This window comes from Carcharodon carcharias, chromosome 4 (genome assembly GCF_017639515.1).
Source record: "Carcharodon carcharias isolate sCarCar2 chromosome 4, sCarCar2.pri, whole genome shotgun sequence".
NCBI lineage: Eukaryota > Metazoa > Chordata > Chondrichthyes > Lamniformes > Lamnidae > Carcharodon > Carcharodon carcharias.
Window position 1 is genome coordinate 133,749,812 of NC_054470.1, and position 19,636 is coordinate 133,769,447.

At 40.1% G+C, this 19,636-nt stretch overlaps 1 protein-coding gene across 1 annotated transcript in view; it reads right to left on the reverse strand.

Moving 5' to 3' along the window:
* Positions 1-19,636, reverse strand: part of LOC121277323 (leucyl/cystinyl aminopeptidase) — a 136,912-nt gene that overhangs the window by 77,805 nt on the left and 39,471 nt on the right. Inside the window, exons 3-6 of the mRNA XM_041186652.1 lie at positions 17,032-17,170; positions 11,987-12,121; positions 9,881-10,001; positions 5,032-5,186 (exon numbers count right to left, since the gene is read on the reverse strand). Of these exons, the coding sequence (XP_041042586.1) occupies positions 5,032-5,186; positions 9,881-10,001; positions 11,987-12,121; positions 17,032-17,170 (550 nt within the window). The remainder of the gene's footprint in view (positions 1-5,031; positions 5,187-9,880; positions 10,002-11,986; positions 12,122-17,031; positions 17,171-19,636) is intronic.

A 19,636-nucleotide genomic window follows, 5' to 3' on the forward strand; every position in this document is an offset into this window, starting at 1 on the left:
GTGTTACATTGGCAGCTTTTCAATCCCCTGGTACTTTTCCAGAATCCAAGGACTCTTGGAAGATTACTGCCAGTAAATCCACTATCTCTGCAGCTATTTCCTTTCATATGCTGCCCACGACAGGGCCAGAATATCCTGGCCAGTATATCAACAATCTTTCTTCCTAAGGGCAACCCCACAATGGAATAAGCTGCCTAAAGAAGTAGGCAGAGCTCCATCACCTGAAATCTTCGAAACCCATCCTTATGTATTTATTTTATTCTTTCACAGGGTGTGTGCATTGCTGGCTAGGCCAGTATTTATTGCCAATCCCTAATTGCCATTGACAAATTGGTGGGGTGCCATGTTCTTGAACCACTGAAGGCCATCTGGTGTGGGTACACCATACGTGCTGTTAGGAAGGGATTCCAGGATTTTGACCCAACAACAGTGAAGGAACAGTAATATAGTTCCAAGTTAGGATGCTGTGTGGCTTGGAGGGGGACTTACAAGTGGTGGGGTTCCCATGCATCTGTTGTCCATGTTCTTCTAGGAGTTAGAGGTTACTGGTTTGGAAGATGCTAAGGAGCCTTGTGAGTTGGTGCAATGCATCTCGTAGATAGTACATACTGCTGCCACTGTGCATCAATGGCAGAGGGAGTGAACATTGTAGGTTTTGGATGGGATGCCAATCAAGCAGGCTGCTTTGTCCTGGATAGCATTCAGTTTCTTGTGTTGTTGGAGCTGCACTCATCCAGGCAAGCGGAGAGTATTCCATCACACCTTGGACTTCAGCTTTGTAGATGGTAGACAGGCTTTGGGGAGTCAGGAGACTGGTTATCCTCTGCAGAATTCCCATCCTCTGACCTGCTCTTGTAGCTACAGTATTTCCTTGGCTTGTCCAGTTCAGTTTCTGGTCAATGGAAACCTCCAGGTAGTTAATAGTGGGGGATTCAGTGATGCTAATGCCATTGAACAGCAAGGGTAGATGGTTAGATTCTCTCTTGTTGGAGATGGTCATTGCTTGGCACTTGTGGTGCAAATGTTACTTGCCAATTATCAGCCCAAGCCTGGATATTGTTCAGGTCTTGCTGCATGCTGACTTTCTTTGCTCCTTGTACAAGCACGCCCAAGAATCTTTGGGCATCAACAAGTAAAAGTTTCTCACCTTTTAATATTCTGCTTTTTTATTCTTACGATCAAAGTGAAAAACTTCACACTCCCCTATAGTATCGTCCATCTGCCATCTTGGTGGCCACTCACCTAACATGTTTATATCTTTTGCAGCCTCAGTGTCCTCCCTGCAGCTTACCTTTCCACCTAGCTTGGTATCATCAGCAAACTTTAATGCATTACTTTCTGAGTCATCATCTAAGTCATTAAGTCATTAACATAGATTGTAAATAGCTGAGGCCTCAGCACTGAGCCTTGTAGAACTTCACTATTCACTGCCTGCCAACTTGAAAAAGCCCTGTTTCTGCACACACACTGTTTTCTATCTATTAACCAATCCTCTATCCATGCTAATATATTACCCCCAACTCCATGAGCCCTTGTATTTCCTAATAACCTTTTGAATGGCATCGTATCATTTGGAAATCCAGGTATACTACATCTGCAGGTTGCCCTCTTTCTACTATACTAGTTACATCCTCAAAAACGCTAATAAATTTGTCAAACAGGATTTCCCTTTAGTAAAACCATGTTGACTTGTTCTAATCATACTGTGCTTTTCTAAGAATCAATAGATTCCAGCACCTTTCCGACAACTGATGTTAGAATAATTGGCCTGAAGTTCACTGTTTTCTTTCTCTCTCCTTTCTTGAAAAGCTGTGTAATATTTGCCAACTTCCAATCTAGAGGGACCATTCCGAATCTAAGGAATTTTAGAAAATCATAGCTAGCACGTCCACTCTCTCTGCAGCTCTCTCTTTTAAAACCCTGGGGTTTAGGCCATCAGATCCTGGAGATTTGTCAGATTTTAGTCCCTTAAATTTCTCCAAAAAAATCTCGGATTACATCAACTTCTCTTATCTCCTCACTCTTTTTAGCCGCTGGGTTGTCATCTGTTTCTGGTATGAAACTTGTGTCCTGTGCTGCGAAGACAGACACAAAATGTTTGTTGAATGCCTTGGCCAATTCCTCATTCCCCATGATAATTTCTCCTGCCTCTGCTTTTAAGGGACTAATATTTACTTTAGCTACTTTCTCCCTTTTTATGTACTTATAAAAGCTCTGACAATCTGTTTCTATATTCCTGGCTAGTTTACTCTCATATTCTATTTTTCCTCTTTTTATGAACTTTTTGGTGGCCCTTTGCTGGTTTCTAAAACATTCCCAATCCTCAGACTTGCTACTGATTTTAGCAACATTGTATGCCTCTTCTTTTCACCTAATACTATCCTTAACTTCCTGAGTGAGCCGCGGATAGGTCCTTCTGCTGAGTTTTTGTTTTTCAGTAGAATGTATTTTTGTTGTTCCTTTAAAGTTTCCTACTGTTCATTTACCTCCATTTAGTCTTATTTACCCAATTAACCTTAAGCCAGTTCTCTCCTCATACTTATATTCCCAATTAGAAGTTTTCATTATCAGACTACTATTTCAGCAGGTCAGACCTGGTTTTGCTAGCGCTACCCATAAACGTTAGCGAAACACAGGTAATGGTCTATGATGCTGGCACAATTAAAGCAGAAGCAGAAGGTCAGCTGAACTAAAGAAATACAGGGGTTACTCAACATATGAAAAAATTTCAAAAAGCAAACAAATGTTTATGCCAATCTACATTATTTTCACTGCTTTATTCTTACAAAGATGTACCAATAGCAGAGCTCCAGAGTGCCTGAATAACAGCACTACAGTAGATTGGTGCAAGATTTCAAATAAAGCTTGTGGGCTCCAGAAAGCCACATGCTGAATATCTGCAGGAAATAAGAAATCTGCTAGACAATGAGGCTTCCCAGCAGATTGAGAAGTGAGTTGTTTACATCAAAACCTAATTAATGACACAAGGCACAGTCATTTAACTTTTTAAATCATGATTCAATTTGCCAAGGAAACAGACAGTATTTTGTTAAACAGGAAAAGTACTCCTGTGGTGTATTACAGCTTCAAACCAACACATGAAAATTTAAAGCAACATAACACTCGGAAATGGAGGTCAAATGTTAGGTAATCTTTGCCAAAATTCATATTTGCCCAGGCAGACCAGACAAAACAAACTAAATCCCAGTATCCAACAGTAAAATAGATTTGTGAGATGCGAGAAACATATTGTTGTTATCCCAGCAGCAAAAGCCTGAATGAAATCATTGAATTTTATGCTGTTATTTAGACAGACTGCAGTTATATTGCACATCATTTTTCTTTTATTACTTTTAGGCACTGAACCTCATGTTGAAATCCCTCATGCCCTCACCCCTTGCATTTTTGCAACTTCCTTGAGCCCTACAACCCCTCATCTACAAAGAATTATTTGTCCCTCTGACTCTGACCTTTGTGTGTCAACCCCACGCTTTCCCCTGCTTCACCCCAAAAATGGGTCCATGCTTTCAGCGGCCTAGGACCCATGTGGAATTCCCTGCCAAAATTTATTGGCTCTTCACTTCTCTGTCCTCCTTCAGGACCCTACCTGGAACTTTTCTGGAGATCTTTTGGCCACCTACCATAATATCCATTGATCAGCATCCATTTACTTCTCATTACATGGAGCTTCTTAGATGGGTAAAGTTTTTTTTCTACATTAAAGACATCATATCAATGCAAATTATTCCAACTTCCAGGATATTGCCACATCATACAAACATAAGCAAAATTTGGAAATGTTATTATGTGCGGGTTTACATTATCTAGCGTGGAAAGGCACCTCTCCATTATGTGGGTGCTGTAGAAAATATTTTGCCTTCATTAAACCCAAATTTTAAACAGAAACATATTTTGTCTCACGTCAATCAATGCAGGAAATGCATAAGGTGCTGATGAATATGCAAAATACCAAACAAAAGCCATGATATCATTATGTTAAAAAAAATCTTTGTAAAGTGTTGGAAACTCATCTGAGCCCCTTCCTGGCCTATATTCAGCACTATGCTGTCAGCTTATGTACCAGAAAGGCCAGAAAGGCCAAAGGCCAGTCTGATTTTGGGCTTCAGGGCATTTTAGCATTCTAAATATGAGCTGCTGGTGTCTGCTGTGCTTTCACAGGCAGCTCTCAATTTTCAAGTGCTGAATGTTAGGTCACTTGTCTCACTTATTTTTCCATTTTTCACATCAGTTATGCCATGACCCCTCTGTATAGACTTTACAATTGGTGGTAAATTAGGGGTAGTTTAGTGTAGTAAACTTCTCCCCAGTAAGAAGTGTTTGGGTTGTCTCAATCCAATTTCATATTGCACCCACACATTTGGGAGAGAGGAAAATCATACTATCTGATGGATTCCAACACAAGTCCCAGAGATCAAATGGTGGCATTTTAATCCTCTATACCCTCTTCCCTGCCACTCCCCACCCCCAAAATATTCTTGGTCAATCAACATACTAGATCCAAAAATATTATGGGTAAGTTTCTAAACAGTCTCCTTTCTTTTCTGTTATTAACAAGTATTTACTTGTGTCCTAGCAAAGACCAACCCTGTGGTCAGAAATCAGGGTGGTAAAGTTAGAGTGACAACTCCTTTTCTTGTAGAGATCAAGGAGCTTTCGATAGGCCAGACATGTATCATCTGTTAGTCAAACACCATCAGTTAGTGAAGAAAGTCTGCTGTCAGAACGAAAGTTAGTTCATGTTTTAGGCACTAACTGAGTAACATAAGAGGGGAAATCAGAAGATTCTACTGGTAATGTATTTTCTACAAGTGGAATAATTGAGAGTTTATAAGATGTAGGACACGAGTCCTCCGTCAGCCTCGAGATGCATATAGTAACAAGCACTATACATAGAAGCTAGCACCATCAGAATCTCACAAGACAAATTACTTGAATAGCAATTATACATCACACATTCATTGCTTGCTTAAAACATTTATTTCAAAATATATCGAAGTTTAATCAAATTACCTGATGAGCCAATTCGTGAGCTATCACCACGCTAATTATCTGTTTGTCCAGTATTGATGCAGTCTCTTCCCTGTAGAGCAGTGTTATTTCTCTGAAAGTGATTAGGCCCCAATTTTCCATGGCTCCTGCTTCAAAATCAGGGACAGCCACCAAATCTAGGAAATTAAAAAAAACTTTAATCCAAGGTATTCCAGATGTGAATATATTACAGGCAAATGTAAATATTTAATAAAATAACGAATGTCATGCTTTCCAAAATTTAGTGAGCTAATCTCCACCTAATAAACAGAGAATTTCAAAATAAATGTTATACCAACAACTGATTTTTTTTGACAAAACCAAAATATTACAGATGATGGAAATCTGAAAAAAAAACAGAAAACAGAGGGAATGCTCAGCAGTCAGGCAGAATCTGTGGAGAAAGAAAGATCAGAGTTAACGTTTCAGGTCAATGATCTTCCATCAGATTATATCAGTTTGTAGCCCATTAGGTCAAGCAGTATCTACAGATGAGATTTTGTATGTATCGTCCTGTTTAGCATTCAAATCTGATGACCCTACTGTATTCCACAGAAACAGGGGCAAAACTGTAGGTAAGGTAAAATATCAAGCGACATAAAAGGGAGGGAAAAAAGGGATTGAGTTACAGACCAGCCATAATCAAAATCAGGCTTGTTCAATGTACAGTCAGTGGGCTAGATGCGGCCATGAAGCCACTCTATGCAGCCCCCAGAGCCAGGTTTCAAAATGCCAGTCAAAAAGGTAAGATCTGCGTGGTGCTGCTCTTCTAATTACAAGTCAGTTCTCTCCCACATTTGCTGCGGACAAGCTCACTAGTGAGTGGGTGTGGGGGAAGCGCGCACGCACGACAGACGGGGGGGAAGGCCAAGGTCATGTGCAGGGTTGGGCGGAGGAGGGCGAGAACGTGCGTGAGGGTCAGGCAAGTGCGAGAGTGTGCAAGGGGGCAGGCAAAGGTAAGAATGTGCAGGGGGGTGGGCAACTGCAAGAGAGTGTGTGTGTGTGTGTGTGTGTGTTGGGGGGGGGGTGGGGGAGGGCGAGAGCATGCAAGCTGGGTGAGTGTGAGAGAGTGTGGGTGGGTGCGTGGGGTGGGGTGGGGGGGGGGGAATTGTGGGGTTGTGAATGGAGGCAGAGTGTATCCATAAATCTAGCTCACTCCCAGTATCTGGGTTCTCAAAAACCCTTACCCTCGCTCACCATCATGCACTCTCACAGTGGGTGATGGTCAGTGAGTACCCTGAACCTGGGAGTGAGCCAGACACGCACGCGCACTCACAAACACACACACACACACACACAACTACCCTCTGATACCCATCTTTATTTATTACTCATTGGTTTTTTTGCTCAGTAAGTTGTTACTTTTCATACTTTATTTTTAAAATTCATGTTTAATGTTGTGCCAAACTTCATCTTTCCAAAACTTGCTCGTCGGCTCCTTGACCGATTTTGAAATGTCCCACCCCCCAACCCACATGCATAAAGGTTGGACCAACCTGATCTGAATGAATGGCTGAACAGACTTGATGAGTTTATTTCTGTTCCTATGTTCAATACTACACCATCTTTTCATAGGATTTCAAACTTTATTTCACAATGTTGCATGTCAAATACTCTATGTGCTGACATTTTGTTGATTACCATTCTTTAAAAATGAAAACTTTTCTTACCTATGTGGTCACTATCTTTACTTTAAAGTTTTGGCATGTGCAAACAACTACAATACAGAATAGTTCTGAGTTCCCACATGTGAATTGATCAACTGATTTCTTTGACAGGTATGTGGTTTGAAAAGCTGATCAAAAAAGAACATGAAATTTGAAATGGCTTGGAACATAAAATGATAGAGTTGATGTCCTTGCTTCATTGACAACTACAAGAACACACACAAAGGCTCTATGTTGACACGACTTTGCCCACCAGACTGTCACCACCCTCTGGGTAAAGATGATTTTCCTCACGTCCCCACTAAACCTTCTGCCCCTCACCATGAACTTGGGTCCCCTCGTGATTGACCATTCAACCAAGGGGAACAGCTGCTTCCTATCCACCCTGTCCATACCCCTCATAATCTTGTACACCTCGATCAGGTTGCCCCTCAGTCTTCTCTGCTCCAGCAAAAACAACCCAAGTCTATCCAACCTCTCTTCATAACTTAAATGTTTCATCCCAGGCAACATCCTGGTGAATGAAAACAAAAAAGCCTACTTCCTTTCCACCTTTATAATTTTACCATGTTCATTGCATTTACTGTTCTTATTTGTATTTGCTTTTTTATGCTTGGGCTTCAGGTATTGACCCATATGCCTTTTCAGGATATAAAGAGAGACAAGGAACTCTCAGGGAATTCACAGTAGAACACAAAACAGTGCCCAGAAGTATTATCTCACATGACAAAAAATGTTTCTTCTCAGTTTCATTCCAATATCAGTAACATGCTTAAAACAAGATGGGAAAAGTAGAAGCTTGAAGCAGTTAAGCTGATTTAACACTTGCTCAGCAGCCTTTTATAAATTTGACACCATAAAGTACGGAATAATCAAAAGGAGTTTCATTTGGAAAACAGAGTGCTGCCTGTGCAATCTTCTGCAGTTTCCCGATGTATTAAACCTGAGATAGCATTAACACAGGTACAATCTTAATGAGCCCTCAGAGGACTGAAAGAATTAATTCTAATTTTACCACAGGGCATGATCAGTATGTGTGAAGGACTTGGGCTTATATGTGGTGGCTAGGAGAGATTTTAACCCAGGGTATCATTTTAATGTTCATTATATTTAAGGAACGTAGCACCAATTTTCCATGACTGCCATGGTTTCTACAGAAATGGCCCCACTGCTGGGAGAACATTTCTCAGATGTCCTTGTGACAGAGGATATTGGTTATTGGTCCCTGAATTTGGGGGAGGGAGTGGGGGGGGGGGGGGGGGGGGGGGGGGGGGGGGGGGGGGGGGGGGGGGGGGGAGGTGTGAGGAGGATATTCCAGCTGGGCCTGGACGGGGAGAGGGGCTTGTGGGGATCATGGGAAGTGATCAGAGATAGTCCTTTGTGATTTAAAAGAGGTGATGTGAGATGGTAAGATTGAAGGAGTGGTCATAAAATGAGTAGGAGAGTTTAAGGTGGAAAAGGTCAAGAGGACAATGCTCAAAAGTGGACAAACTTTCTGGAGGAAAATGCAGAGAAAGATTGTCAATTTGCTGGCAGAGTTCAAATGCACAGTGGAGGACAGGAAGGAAGTTATGAGATAAGTCACTGCAAATGTGCCAGCTGGGAAAGTCAAGAAGAGAGATGAGAATGAGACAGTTGGGGTTGCTGCTCATAAGGAGGGAGCAGCAGATATCTCGATGGGCCTTTCTGAGAAAGTCAAGAGAGGGACAGGGATGTAACTGAGCTTCTCTGGGGGGATTCAATCATGGGATTGTGGGATGAGAGTAAGAAGGCAGAGAAATAGAGGAACAGAGGGGTGACCTAGCTGTGATGATGACCAAATAGAACTTGAGCTGAACTGGCAACTCTCCCTCCTTGCCTGCAGCATGCCAAGACCTGCATTACTCATAAATTAAAAACTTGCTTTCTTCCTGCCATCCTGTTTAATTATGTTTATTTCAACAAAAAATACAAACCTGACCAAAGTGACAGCGGTTACTGCTGAAGCGCTCTCAGGCTATGTGTAATACAGCTCTGAGAGAATACCAACGACAAATTTAAACCCAACCCCCAAAGTAGGCGATTTCCCTCAAGCTATCCAAATGAGCTTACCAGTTTAGTGCTCAACAACAGGTAGTATTTTACCCCTTCAACCATAAAACAAAACTTTTCCAGTAGGACAGGTGTTGAGAAAATAATTTCAATTCAGACCCTTACAACTGATAGGAGTGAAGATTTTCATCCTATTGGTCTGTACTGACTTCATGCCATGCTCTGAAAGATGAAAGGAAAATTATCTGACTCACTGTACCATCTATTCCCTCGGCACCCATCCACATTTAGAACTGAATAGAATTCTGTTCAGTCTTTGTGAAATTCTCAAACAGCTGCATCTAGAACTGTAGCTCAGTTTCAAATAAACTGCAGTAAAGAAGCAGCTTCTGTGGGCTCAGTTGGGGTCGCAGTTTCTCAATTACAGTATCTATTGAAGTAAAATTAAAGGATGTTAATTTAAGTTACAGTTGACATTCTGCAAAGTAATTTCCAACATGGAGAATTAAGCTTGAACTCCAAATATCAATATTCAATAGCACAAAAAAAAAAGATGCTTGTTCTATTTAGCTGTAGATTATCAGCTAAGATGAAGTGTACTTGCATGGTGCCATAACAGGGTCAGGCCATGTAGTAACCCCTGCAAGTTCATACCCCCACAAAGAAGTCAAAGGAAACGTGGAAGGAATGGGAACATGAAAGGTAGACATTTTATGACTCTTCTACTCACAAATCCAAATGGTGTTACCTCAGCAAGTTCAAAACATTTCAGCGTTTTGATTTTGCCTAGTTTTGTTTTGTGAATTACATTCAACTGCTCCTTCAGGGCTGAAGACTATCTTCAATAGTGATAACTCACTACAGATGGGTATGGTATGCCTTTTAAGCATGCATGATGTACATGCATTCACAGGTAAATACAGACAGTATACTAGAACCTGAATGATGCCATTTAAATCTTCCAATGTTAGGGAATGCCAAAATTTAATGTGGAGGATAACATGTGACATTTGAATACTTTGCCAAGTTTCATCATGCAGTAGAGATATCTAGGGCTATTAACAATCTCAATTATAGACAGAGAGCAGCAGCTTGTCCAGGCTTGATTATAATATATTTTTATTCTACTTTACCTAGTTTCTTTAAGGGATAGGATATATTGAAGAAGTCTTCATAAAACTTCAGAAGCTTCACTGCTGCTTCTAACGCATAACGCATTTGATCCATCTTGTCAGGAACAGCATACACAGATACCTAGTCAAATTCAATGGAAGATGATCAAAAATACTAAAATAGAATTGTTTTGCCACAAGAGTTACATCCAGAAAACCTTTTGGATGGGCTGAGCCTAAAGAATATTAGCCTTTTAAAGACTCCATGATGAGGACATCCTTGGTTATGTAGTGTGGCAGCATTGTTCTAAGTTGGAGACACAAATGACATAACTAGCAGTACTGAGCATCAATGAGTCAATGTGAAATAGCAGTGAAATTGTATATCAGGATATGCAACGTTATGATTCAGTACATCCTTACTCTTTTATCCACAAGCCTTGGCAAGCCTATAGCTAATGAATCAGAGAAAAGCTCTGTACGCATACCAGATCCAGTTCACCATTGTGTTGGATAACTAGGCAACTAGTATGAAGAGGAGATTGAATGACTTTCCATATCCTTAGCTGGTCAAGCCTAGCACATGTGCACAAGACTCAACCAAAAAAGTGATGAGTGGATATTTCTACTTGGCCTTCTCCTGAGGTCCACATTATCAAACATACCAACGTCCAGCTAATTTGATTCATTTGACATGAAATTAAGTAGCTGAGTGCAAGTGGTGCTGCAAAAACTCTACTGCCAGATGTTGTTTAGGGCCCAGTGAAGATCTGTGTATAACAGCTAGCTGTTCCCCTAACCAAGCTGCTCCAATAGAACAATAGCATTGGTGAAAGATTCAGGTACATCCCATCAACAAAAACAAGAGAAATCTAACTTGGCCAATTACCACCTTATCAGTCTCCTTTCAAACATCAGTAAACTGATGCAAGGAGTCATCAGCAGTGCCTTCAAGCAACAACTACTCACCAATAATCTGTTCACCAATGTTCACTTCTGATTCCACTCTAGTCCTAACCTCATGACAGCCTTGATCTAAGGATAGATGCATGAACTGAACATCAAGGATAGGTGAAGGTAGCTGTCTTTGGCATCAAGGCATTCAACTGAGGAAGGCACCAAGGAATTTCAGCAAAACTTAAGTCAATAGGAGTCAAAGGGAAGCACCCACTTATGACTGGCATCTTACCTAGTGACAAGGAAGATGGTTGTGGTTGTCAAGGCCAGTTATTATAACTCCAGGACATTATGGCAGGAATTTCAGTGTTTTCCACCCAACCCCCTCCAGTTCCTTTATCAAAGGCCTTCCCTCTCCATTGTACAGTCATGAGTGGGGCTGTTCACTGATAATTTTACAACTCCTTTGATAATGAAGTAGCCAATCAAGTGGCATATTAAAGTTACAATACATAATTAGTATGTTCTGAACATCTCAAACAAGCTATGCCGCTTTGACCTTTAGCTGCACCAGTTCTCCAATATCAGTATTCTATGGATTATTATTCACCAAAAGTTTAACTAGAACAACCATAATAATGCTGTGCCTGTAAGAGGAGGGCAGCAGGTGGGTACTGTCCTCCTGAACCCTCAAAGTCTTTCCACCATCTACAAGACTCAAGTCAGAGGTATGATGGAATGCTCATGATGCATCTAGATGGATGTAGGCACAGCTGTCAAGAAGTCTATCAGCTTCCAGGATTAGACCAGTTTGCTTGATTAATGCTTTTACTACTGGACTCAATGCTCACCCCGTCAACCAGTGGCTGTATTATGTACAATCTACAGAACGCAATACAGTAGCTCAAAGTTAAGCTGTTAACAATGCCCTCCCCTGTGACCTCTACCATCAGGAAAAACAAGATTAGCAACGTTGTTGGTACAGCATCACTTCAATGTCATGTATCACCTCGATTTGAACTATATTGTCCATTCCATCATCATTGCTGGGCCAGAGTTCTGAAACTCCTAGTTAACATTATTCTGGGATTGCCATTAATATAACAACTGCAGTGGTTGAAAGAGAAGGCCCACTACCACTACCATGGAGGAATGGGGATAATAAATAAATATAGCCTTTCCTCTACCTAAACAATAATAGGAACCACTAAAAAAAAATTAAGCACTTACCAGAGTTCCACTTGCAGTCTCCTGGCTGACACTCTTCAATTCAGCTACAATAAATGCTACCAGGTAAGTGCTCATTTTTACACTTTTCACAAATGTGTCTTGAAGCAGTCCATTGCCAATTGAAGTTGTGGAATCCTACAACAGATTTCAGATATATATTGATCATTGAAAACATCTGCAGCATTTTAATCATATTTTGAAATTTTAAGGAAAATTTAGCTTGCCAAAAGGAATACATTCCTTGCATTTATTTCATGCTGAAATTGGTAGTTTAGGTACAATGCTGGAGAATTGCAATCAGTTGGAGAACCAAATTGAAATCCACACTTGGAGAGGAGATACAGCATCTTTTCACAACTGTCTGCAGATACATGCTGAAGCTCAATTTACTCCTCCACTTTATAGGGAAAGACCCAAAAAAAGAGATTTTTTGCTGTTGAAAAGCTGTTTTCAAATAGTACCTTTGGAATTCAATGGTTTTTTTGGGAACCCCCATCACATTTAGCTTTGAAGTCCCCGAGTTCTGTTCAGTGTTACAAACAGTAAGCAGTAACAATTCTTCACCAGCTTTAGGTTATTTTGGTGAACCTAGTGGCTGCCATATATAAAGCTACCACTCATTACATAGAGACACAGTCAAACTTAGGCAAACTCAAACTTTCATAGAGGTTAACCAAAATCAGATTTTTAAAAAAAGAGACTCCAAGTAGTCACAGGAGTTTAACCAATTAAAACAGCACAACCTGCCAGAGGATAAAATTTTACCTCTGGTTTAATCAGAAACACTGATTAATAGATTACGTAATCTAAGGCAAAGTGGAAAGCACTCAAACCTCCAGTGATAAATCAAGCCCACAAAATCCCATTGGCAGCATCCTGGAGTATTACACACTGAAGCAGAACAGCCTTTCTTGGGTATCAGATTACAGAGTTCATAACTGAGTATAGAGTCAGTTCTCAAATCTCATTATGGAGTATCATCGTGCTGTCTGATAAATAGGCAACTTACAGATGTGTTTGAGCGCACAATGGGAACTTGTCCTGAGCATAGTTGAACAACACAAATCACCATGAAATGAAAGTTTTTGGAATAAGCATCAAGGATATGAATATATATTAATAAACACACTATGCACAGATATAGTTAACACATACAAAGGGTTCACCTAAATGAAGGCAAAAATAGTTAAAATTACAAAGAGGAGAATGGAGCTTTTGTCACAGGAGGGCCAGAGGCAGCCCAGTTCTTCCACGGACACAGTTAGTATTCGGAGTTTACCAGAATCAAAACAAATATAGAACTTGGCAACCAGTTGAAGAACCACTCAGCCAATTTTTGTGTATGTGCCATAAACAGGTGCGCAGAGTGAGCGCACCGACCACACAGGAAATGATATGGCATTCGTGCAGAAGTGGAGGCACTCTTGCATAGATTTTTTTTTAATGACCTTTTAATCACTCATCCAATGCCAGACAGATCTAGTATATTGAGATTTGAGTCACCTCTGGTATTACAGTAGAATTGAACATTTAGTTACATCTTAGTGAAAATTGGTTGTACATTTGATTGTGAATTGCAATAAAAACCTTCAATCTATTCCACATGCCAAGAAACCAGGAAACAATGATTTCCATTTTCATTACACCCATTTGCCCTTTTAAAGGAAAGCAGTAACTAGAAACTCTAACAGAATTCCTTCCCATTCTATTTTAACCACTGCAATGCATTCTATTTTGGATCCCCCTATTTTCTGACAACCTCCATCCTAATTCAATGGCTAAAAATAAACTCTTCCTCAGCATTCTAGTTCTCAGCAGGAATACGCATCTCAGGCCAACAGGGGAGCTGGAATAAAGAAAATGTACTATATGGCACCACAGAAGAGTTTGAATAAGTTGAATGAACAAACTGCTGTTTTGAAGTTGATGTTTTAACAGGCTTTAATTTAGAGACAGCACCTTGGACAGATTCGCTTTTAAAATAAATGTATTATGGGCACACACAATGCCAAATATTGGTATGTCAATATAATAGACACCGAGCCCGTGGATGCTCAGAAAGTGTCAGTTTCAACGATGGTACAGTTTGTGGCTTGATGTCTAGGGAAAAAGGCATATACCATTACCCCAGTGCTACTTTGAATACAAGCCCTGAGAGGATTGAGAAGAGATATATTTCCATCAGAAATCTGAATTGTAGGGCACATGACAATTTCTTCCTCTGCATTCTAATAGAGGCAGAGAGGACGGGGAAGAAAAAAGTGTAATCTATCCAGTTTTAAGAGTCAGCTAAGGGGAGGGGATGTTAGGTATCTATTATCTGATTCAGATTCCCCAACAGTTTCAAAGAGCTTTCATTCTGCATCATTTACAACAGTGTTGTCTAATAAATTAGTCAGCATCATCTACATGTGGTTAATTGGATTTCTTATTGCTAAGTAAAAGTGAATAGGATCTCAATATTTGTATGCACACAGCACTCCTCATCCTCTTGCGCATTTGTTGGCAAAATGACATGGAAAGCTGAGATGGAGTGTGCTTTACTTTTTGGTTAATACTTATTGTTTATCTGCAAAAACTAAACTGTGTGCAACATGGGTTAAAATCTCCAGACCTAAATGCTATGGAAAAACCTGCAACAGCATTATGCAGAAGAGAGCTGTCAGCTCGATCACTCAATCGCTGTTCCAGGGCAGTGGAAAAAAGCAACCTAATCAATAATGAGCTTTGCTAGCAGGGTAGGTCATGGTAAATGGAAAGCAGCATCAAGTTGTGACCTACATATATAGTAAGGGTCGTTCTGTCTCGCTGTACAAGCCAACATCCTAAACAATCAGTCTGCTGAAATCAAAATACCACTCACAACTGGGCAAAACCTAGAATCTGTACTAAGATATGGAGAGTCTGTTCAAACCTTGTTGGAATTCCAAACGAAAAAGGATGCAAAGTTTCACACTAAAGAGTGGTAGAAGTGTTTTTTTACATTTACAAAGCATTCAGACGCTAAGTTTTGAAAACAGCCTAATCATTACTATCAGAAACCGTTACAAGTCTAGTCTTTGCACAATTAGGCCTTCAGGTATAATATTTCAGTTCTTCACATAAAATTATTAAACACTTGTAATAATGATACCAATTTTAAATTTCTGCCAATGACTGAACCCAATTTTTATAACAAGATTTTTGTCAAGTGAATTTGTTGACTAATTTTGGTATTGGAATGCTTAATAGGAAAGTATTTTAATTTTTTTTAAAAAACTTGCTAGAAATGCAAATTCTTCCATGCTGTGTTCACACAAATATCGTACCAGGGACTTTGTTTGGAAGATAAGCTGCTTGTCAATAGCACGCTCTGCCTCTCATTTTTACTGATTTCCGTATTAATCGCTTGTTCTGTATGAATCTCTTATTACTCTCAGTTTTATGCTCTAGGGAAAACATTCACTACAGAGATGATTAATCTAGATGGATTACTTTAACAGGTCCCAACATCCCCCTAATTACATCGAAAGAAGCCAGTTTTGTTAAATGCACTGTAATAGCAATTAAAAGCAGCACCATAATTCACACGCAAATAGGTTAGTGGCTTCAGTTCTCGTTTTTAAATGAACGTGCTGTCAGATGCTGGAAACCAAAGGCAAATAGAAAAAGCTGGAAACAACAGGTCAAAATGCCACACAGATGCAAGTTGTAGATGCTGAACACAATTAAATTTGCTTATGCCCAGTTGCTCAAGAAATGCAGTTATCAGGCTCTCACTAATCTAAATGTTGTGAAACAATCATAAACTGTCCTATTTCATTGTTGCAAGGTATAAGGGCTATAAGAACTTAATAATAGGAATCAATACCAAAACTACTGGGAGACATATAGGAATTAAATAAAAATTGAATGATTAAAATGTATTCTCCCTTCTTCCGAAAGTATCAATCATTATAAGGTACTGTTGTACGGGTGTCAGGAGTCTTCTGGTAACCTGCTAAAGTTGCCACTTTTTGTCAGAGTCCAAATGAGCGTCAAGATTGCCTAACATCGCCAAAGAAATGAACATCACAGCAAAACCCAACATCTCAGCTTCATGTGATGTCTAAACATGCTCTAAGAAACTTCATGTTTTTCTCTTTCCTCTTCCTAGCCAAAGAACGCTCAATGCAGTTCAAGCAGCCTGCTGTTAAACATTGCTGGCAGGGGTAAAGTTAAAAACTATACACCAATGCCACTGACATCATCAGCCTACCCCACCACCACCTATAACTGAACTAGACTGATTGCCATCTTAGCATCCCATTCGGTCTCAAGTGTCCGATTTTGTATCTTCTCATCACAAAAACTGCCTTATTTGCACCTCTGCAATATCACCAGCCTCCACCCCATTTCTCCCTATCTGCTGTCAAAACTTTGTTCGTTTGCACCATGAATGCTGCATCTCATACTTAACCTTCTATAATTTTCATGAAGTTATTAAATTTGCATATTAATTGACCATTATCCTCATTATGTAACTCTAGCAATTATCAGTGTAAGTACCTTTTTAATGGCCTGTTAATTGTTAATAGCTGCCCAACATTTCATGTCCAAAAAGTGAAAGTTAAGTGTGAAGTTACTTCAGCTTCTGAATTCTTTCAGAAAATTTTTAAAAATATTTCTCCTACTTTCCCTTTGTATCTTCCCCTCCCCTCCCCACCCCACCTCCCCAAATACAATCTTCCGTTCCTTCACAGTTTGCCTTTCTGAACTCAATTAGTGCATGAATTCACCCAATCTAATTCACCTCCTTCTTAATCTTTCCTCTCTTTAGTTTTCAATCAATTAATCCCATTGATCAAGGGGATAGACTTTTTGTCCTGTGTTTGACTAAGGTCCCAGATGCCCTATTTTCATCATCAAGTCATTGTCAGCTTAAACCTGCAGAACACAAAGCAAAAATTTTGAAAATATAGAATGTGTAGTTTTAAGTTGAACTAGTAGAGTCCACTCTAGCAGAATCTGGAATGTGATTTTTTTGGGGCACGATAATTAAGAAAAACTCTTCCTTTTAAAGGTACCTTCTGCATGTTGGATAATGAGATGTGGTCAGCTTCCCTGATTATCTTGATGCTAAATGTGGCCTTAAATGCCGGTTCATCAAAGCATGGGAAAGCACTTCGTGCTGACGCTGGCTCAAACTGAGTGGCTGCCAATATTCTGCAAAAGAAGAGAAAAACATGATCCACAGGTTCTTCAAAAACGAACTCTCCAGCTTGTAGTGTTAGTGCAGTTTCATGGAATTTCTGACTTCAAAGCCTGTATTTTCTTGTTGAATGAGATTAACCGAAAGGAAAACTGAATTTTCATGTTTCTATGGAAACTAAAGCTAAAACTGAAACTTCAGGTCTCTGGGGAAACCAAAACTGGTTGAAATCAGACAAAAGACACAGAGCCAAGTTCAGATCACCCAGTGGTGCAGTGTAGGTAGGCTGAAGATGACAAAGGCTGGATCCAAGAGCTGGCAATGGGCAAATACAAGGTTGTTGCAGCTATTTCTGTAACATAAAGTAATTGACTGCCCAGACTCTGCCATACAGTTTACAAGGTTATTATTGGGGGTTCAGGCAAATGTAGTGTTGGGGGAGCAATGCCGTGAAGACTGTCAGGAGTAGAGCCAAGGACGATCTGGAGAACTTTGCTGTTTTGATGAAGACTGGGCCTGTGCAACTCTGTTTTGTTGGGTGCTGCTGTCCGATGAGAATCAGTGGGTAAATCATTGCAAAAACAGAGTTGGAATTCTACTTGAGGAAGTTCAGAGCTTTGAAGAACTTTGTGACTGAAACTGGTGCCACATACGCTAAGTGGACTGCAAAGTAAATCTGAGAGGTCTATCTTTGTTGTATCTGCTAATTAATGTTTACATTGCAATATATATTGACCGTGATTTGCCTGTTCACTCATGTGTAATTTTTGTTGATTTTGGTTGGATTGTTAAAGTTATAAAAATGAAATCTTGCTCATTGGTATTCTTACTGAGATCATTTGGTAAATTCAGTTATTTGGTTTGTTGATCACCATGGGATCATTAAGTCTTAAACCTGCTAGGATCAGTTTTAAGATTACAGTGATTTTTCATGCAAGGGTACAGTAAGCTGCCACAATTCTCCATAATAATAAAGCAATCACTGAGGCCCTCTCACGTGAGACCATTGTTGTAAAGTAAGTTAGAACACCATTATATAGGAGGCAAAAAATTCAATATTAAAAAAAAGTCATGCCAGTCAAATAATTGCTCTGGTCTCTCCGTCGTGATAGTAGAAAAACATCCTTTACAAAAGTCAATAAACATCACAACCACCAAAAGGGATGTCATAAGGGCCTCAAATAAAAACAACTTGCATTTATACAGCATCTTTCATGACCTCGAGTTGTCCCAAAGTGCTTTACAGCCAAAGTACTTTGGAAGTGTAGCCACTGATATAATATAGGAAATGCAGCAAATTACACATTGACAGCTCTCACAAATAGCAATATCATAATGGCCAGACAATGTTTTTTGGTAACATTGTTTGAGGAATAAATATTGACCCAGGACAGATGTAATAACTCCCCTGTTCTTCTTCAAAATATTGCATCGAGATCTTTTACATTACATGAGGGGGGCAGATGTAAAGGCTTAATCTCTCATCGACAAATGGCACCTCAGGCAAAACAGGTGAGGAGGACTGAGCCAATCTAATTTCCTCTTTCACACCCAATCATTCATCATAAAAGTACAAGGTAGGAGAAATTTAAAACCTGTTCTAGATTATTAGGACAACAAGCAGATTTCTTCTTTCCCACAAAGATTAACCAGGCATCAGCAAATGTAAAATAAAGTTAGCTGCCAAGAGTGGAAATCTCACCATAAACACACTATCAATTGTCAGTGCCAGAGTGCCCAAATTAGGCAGCAAGGTGCTACAAAGAAGATTTCTGCTCAACTAAACCTTTGTCTCCACTAATGCTGCCAGAGCTGAACATTAAATGCTATCAATTGTTTTTAAACTAAAAGCAAGGTGAACAGTATATCTTCATTTAGGTCATTAGATAAATTCACAGTGTGGGTATGAGGCTGTACAGGTTAGCAAGGTCCCAGGTCTAAACAGAATTAGCTAACCCCCAACTAAAATTATAGAAGGAATACAATAACTGCCTCTTCTAACTGCTAACCTGAGATACCTTCTGATCTCCGGATCATCTCTGACTTCATAGAATTGCATGGGAAGTTTGAAGTTCTGATGGGCAACTCCTCTGCACCCTCCATCGCCCCGGGACCCTCTGAAAAAGTCTTCAACTCTTAAGTTATAGCCGAAGACTTGGACGGTACCAACTTACTTACCTGAATAGTTACCTAAGAAGTGACAGAAAAATCCTAGTTCAACTCCTGGGTAACAATACAAGTGATACCAAGGGCTCCCCAAACAAACCCCGTACTCTGATCCAACTAGACCTGACCACCTGACTTCCCCACCCGCCTCCCCCAAACCAACTAGTCCCCGCCACCTGACTCCCACCCCCTCATGATCTGACCAGCCCTCACCACCAACTCAGCCCCCTGACCCGCTGAATATCCTGACCACCCAAGTTCCCACCTCCAAACATCCTGACCTGATTACTCCTACCACCCGACTCCACCCCCAA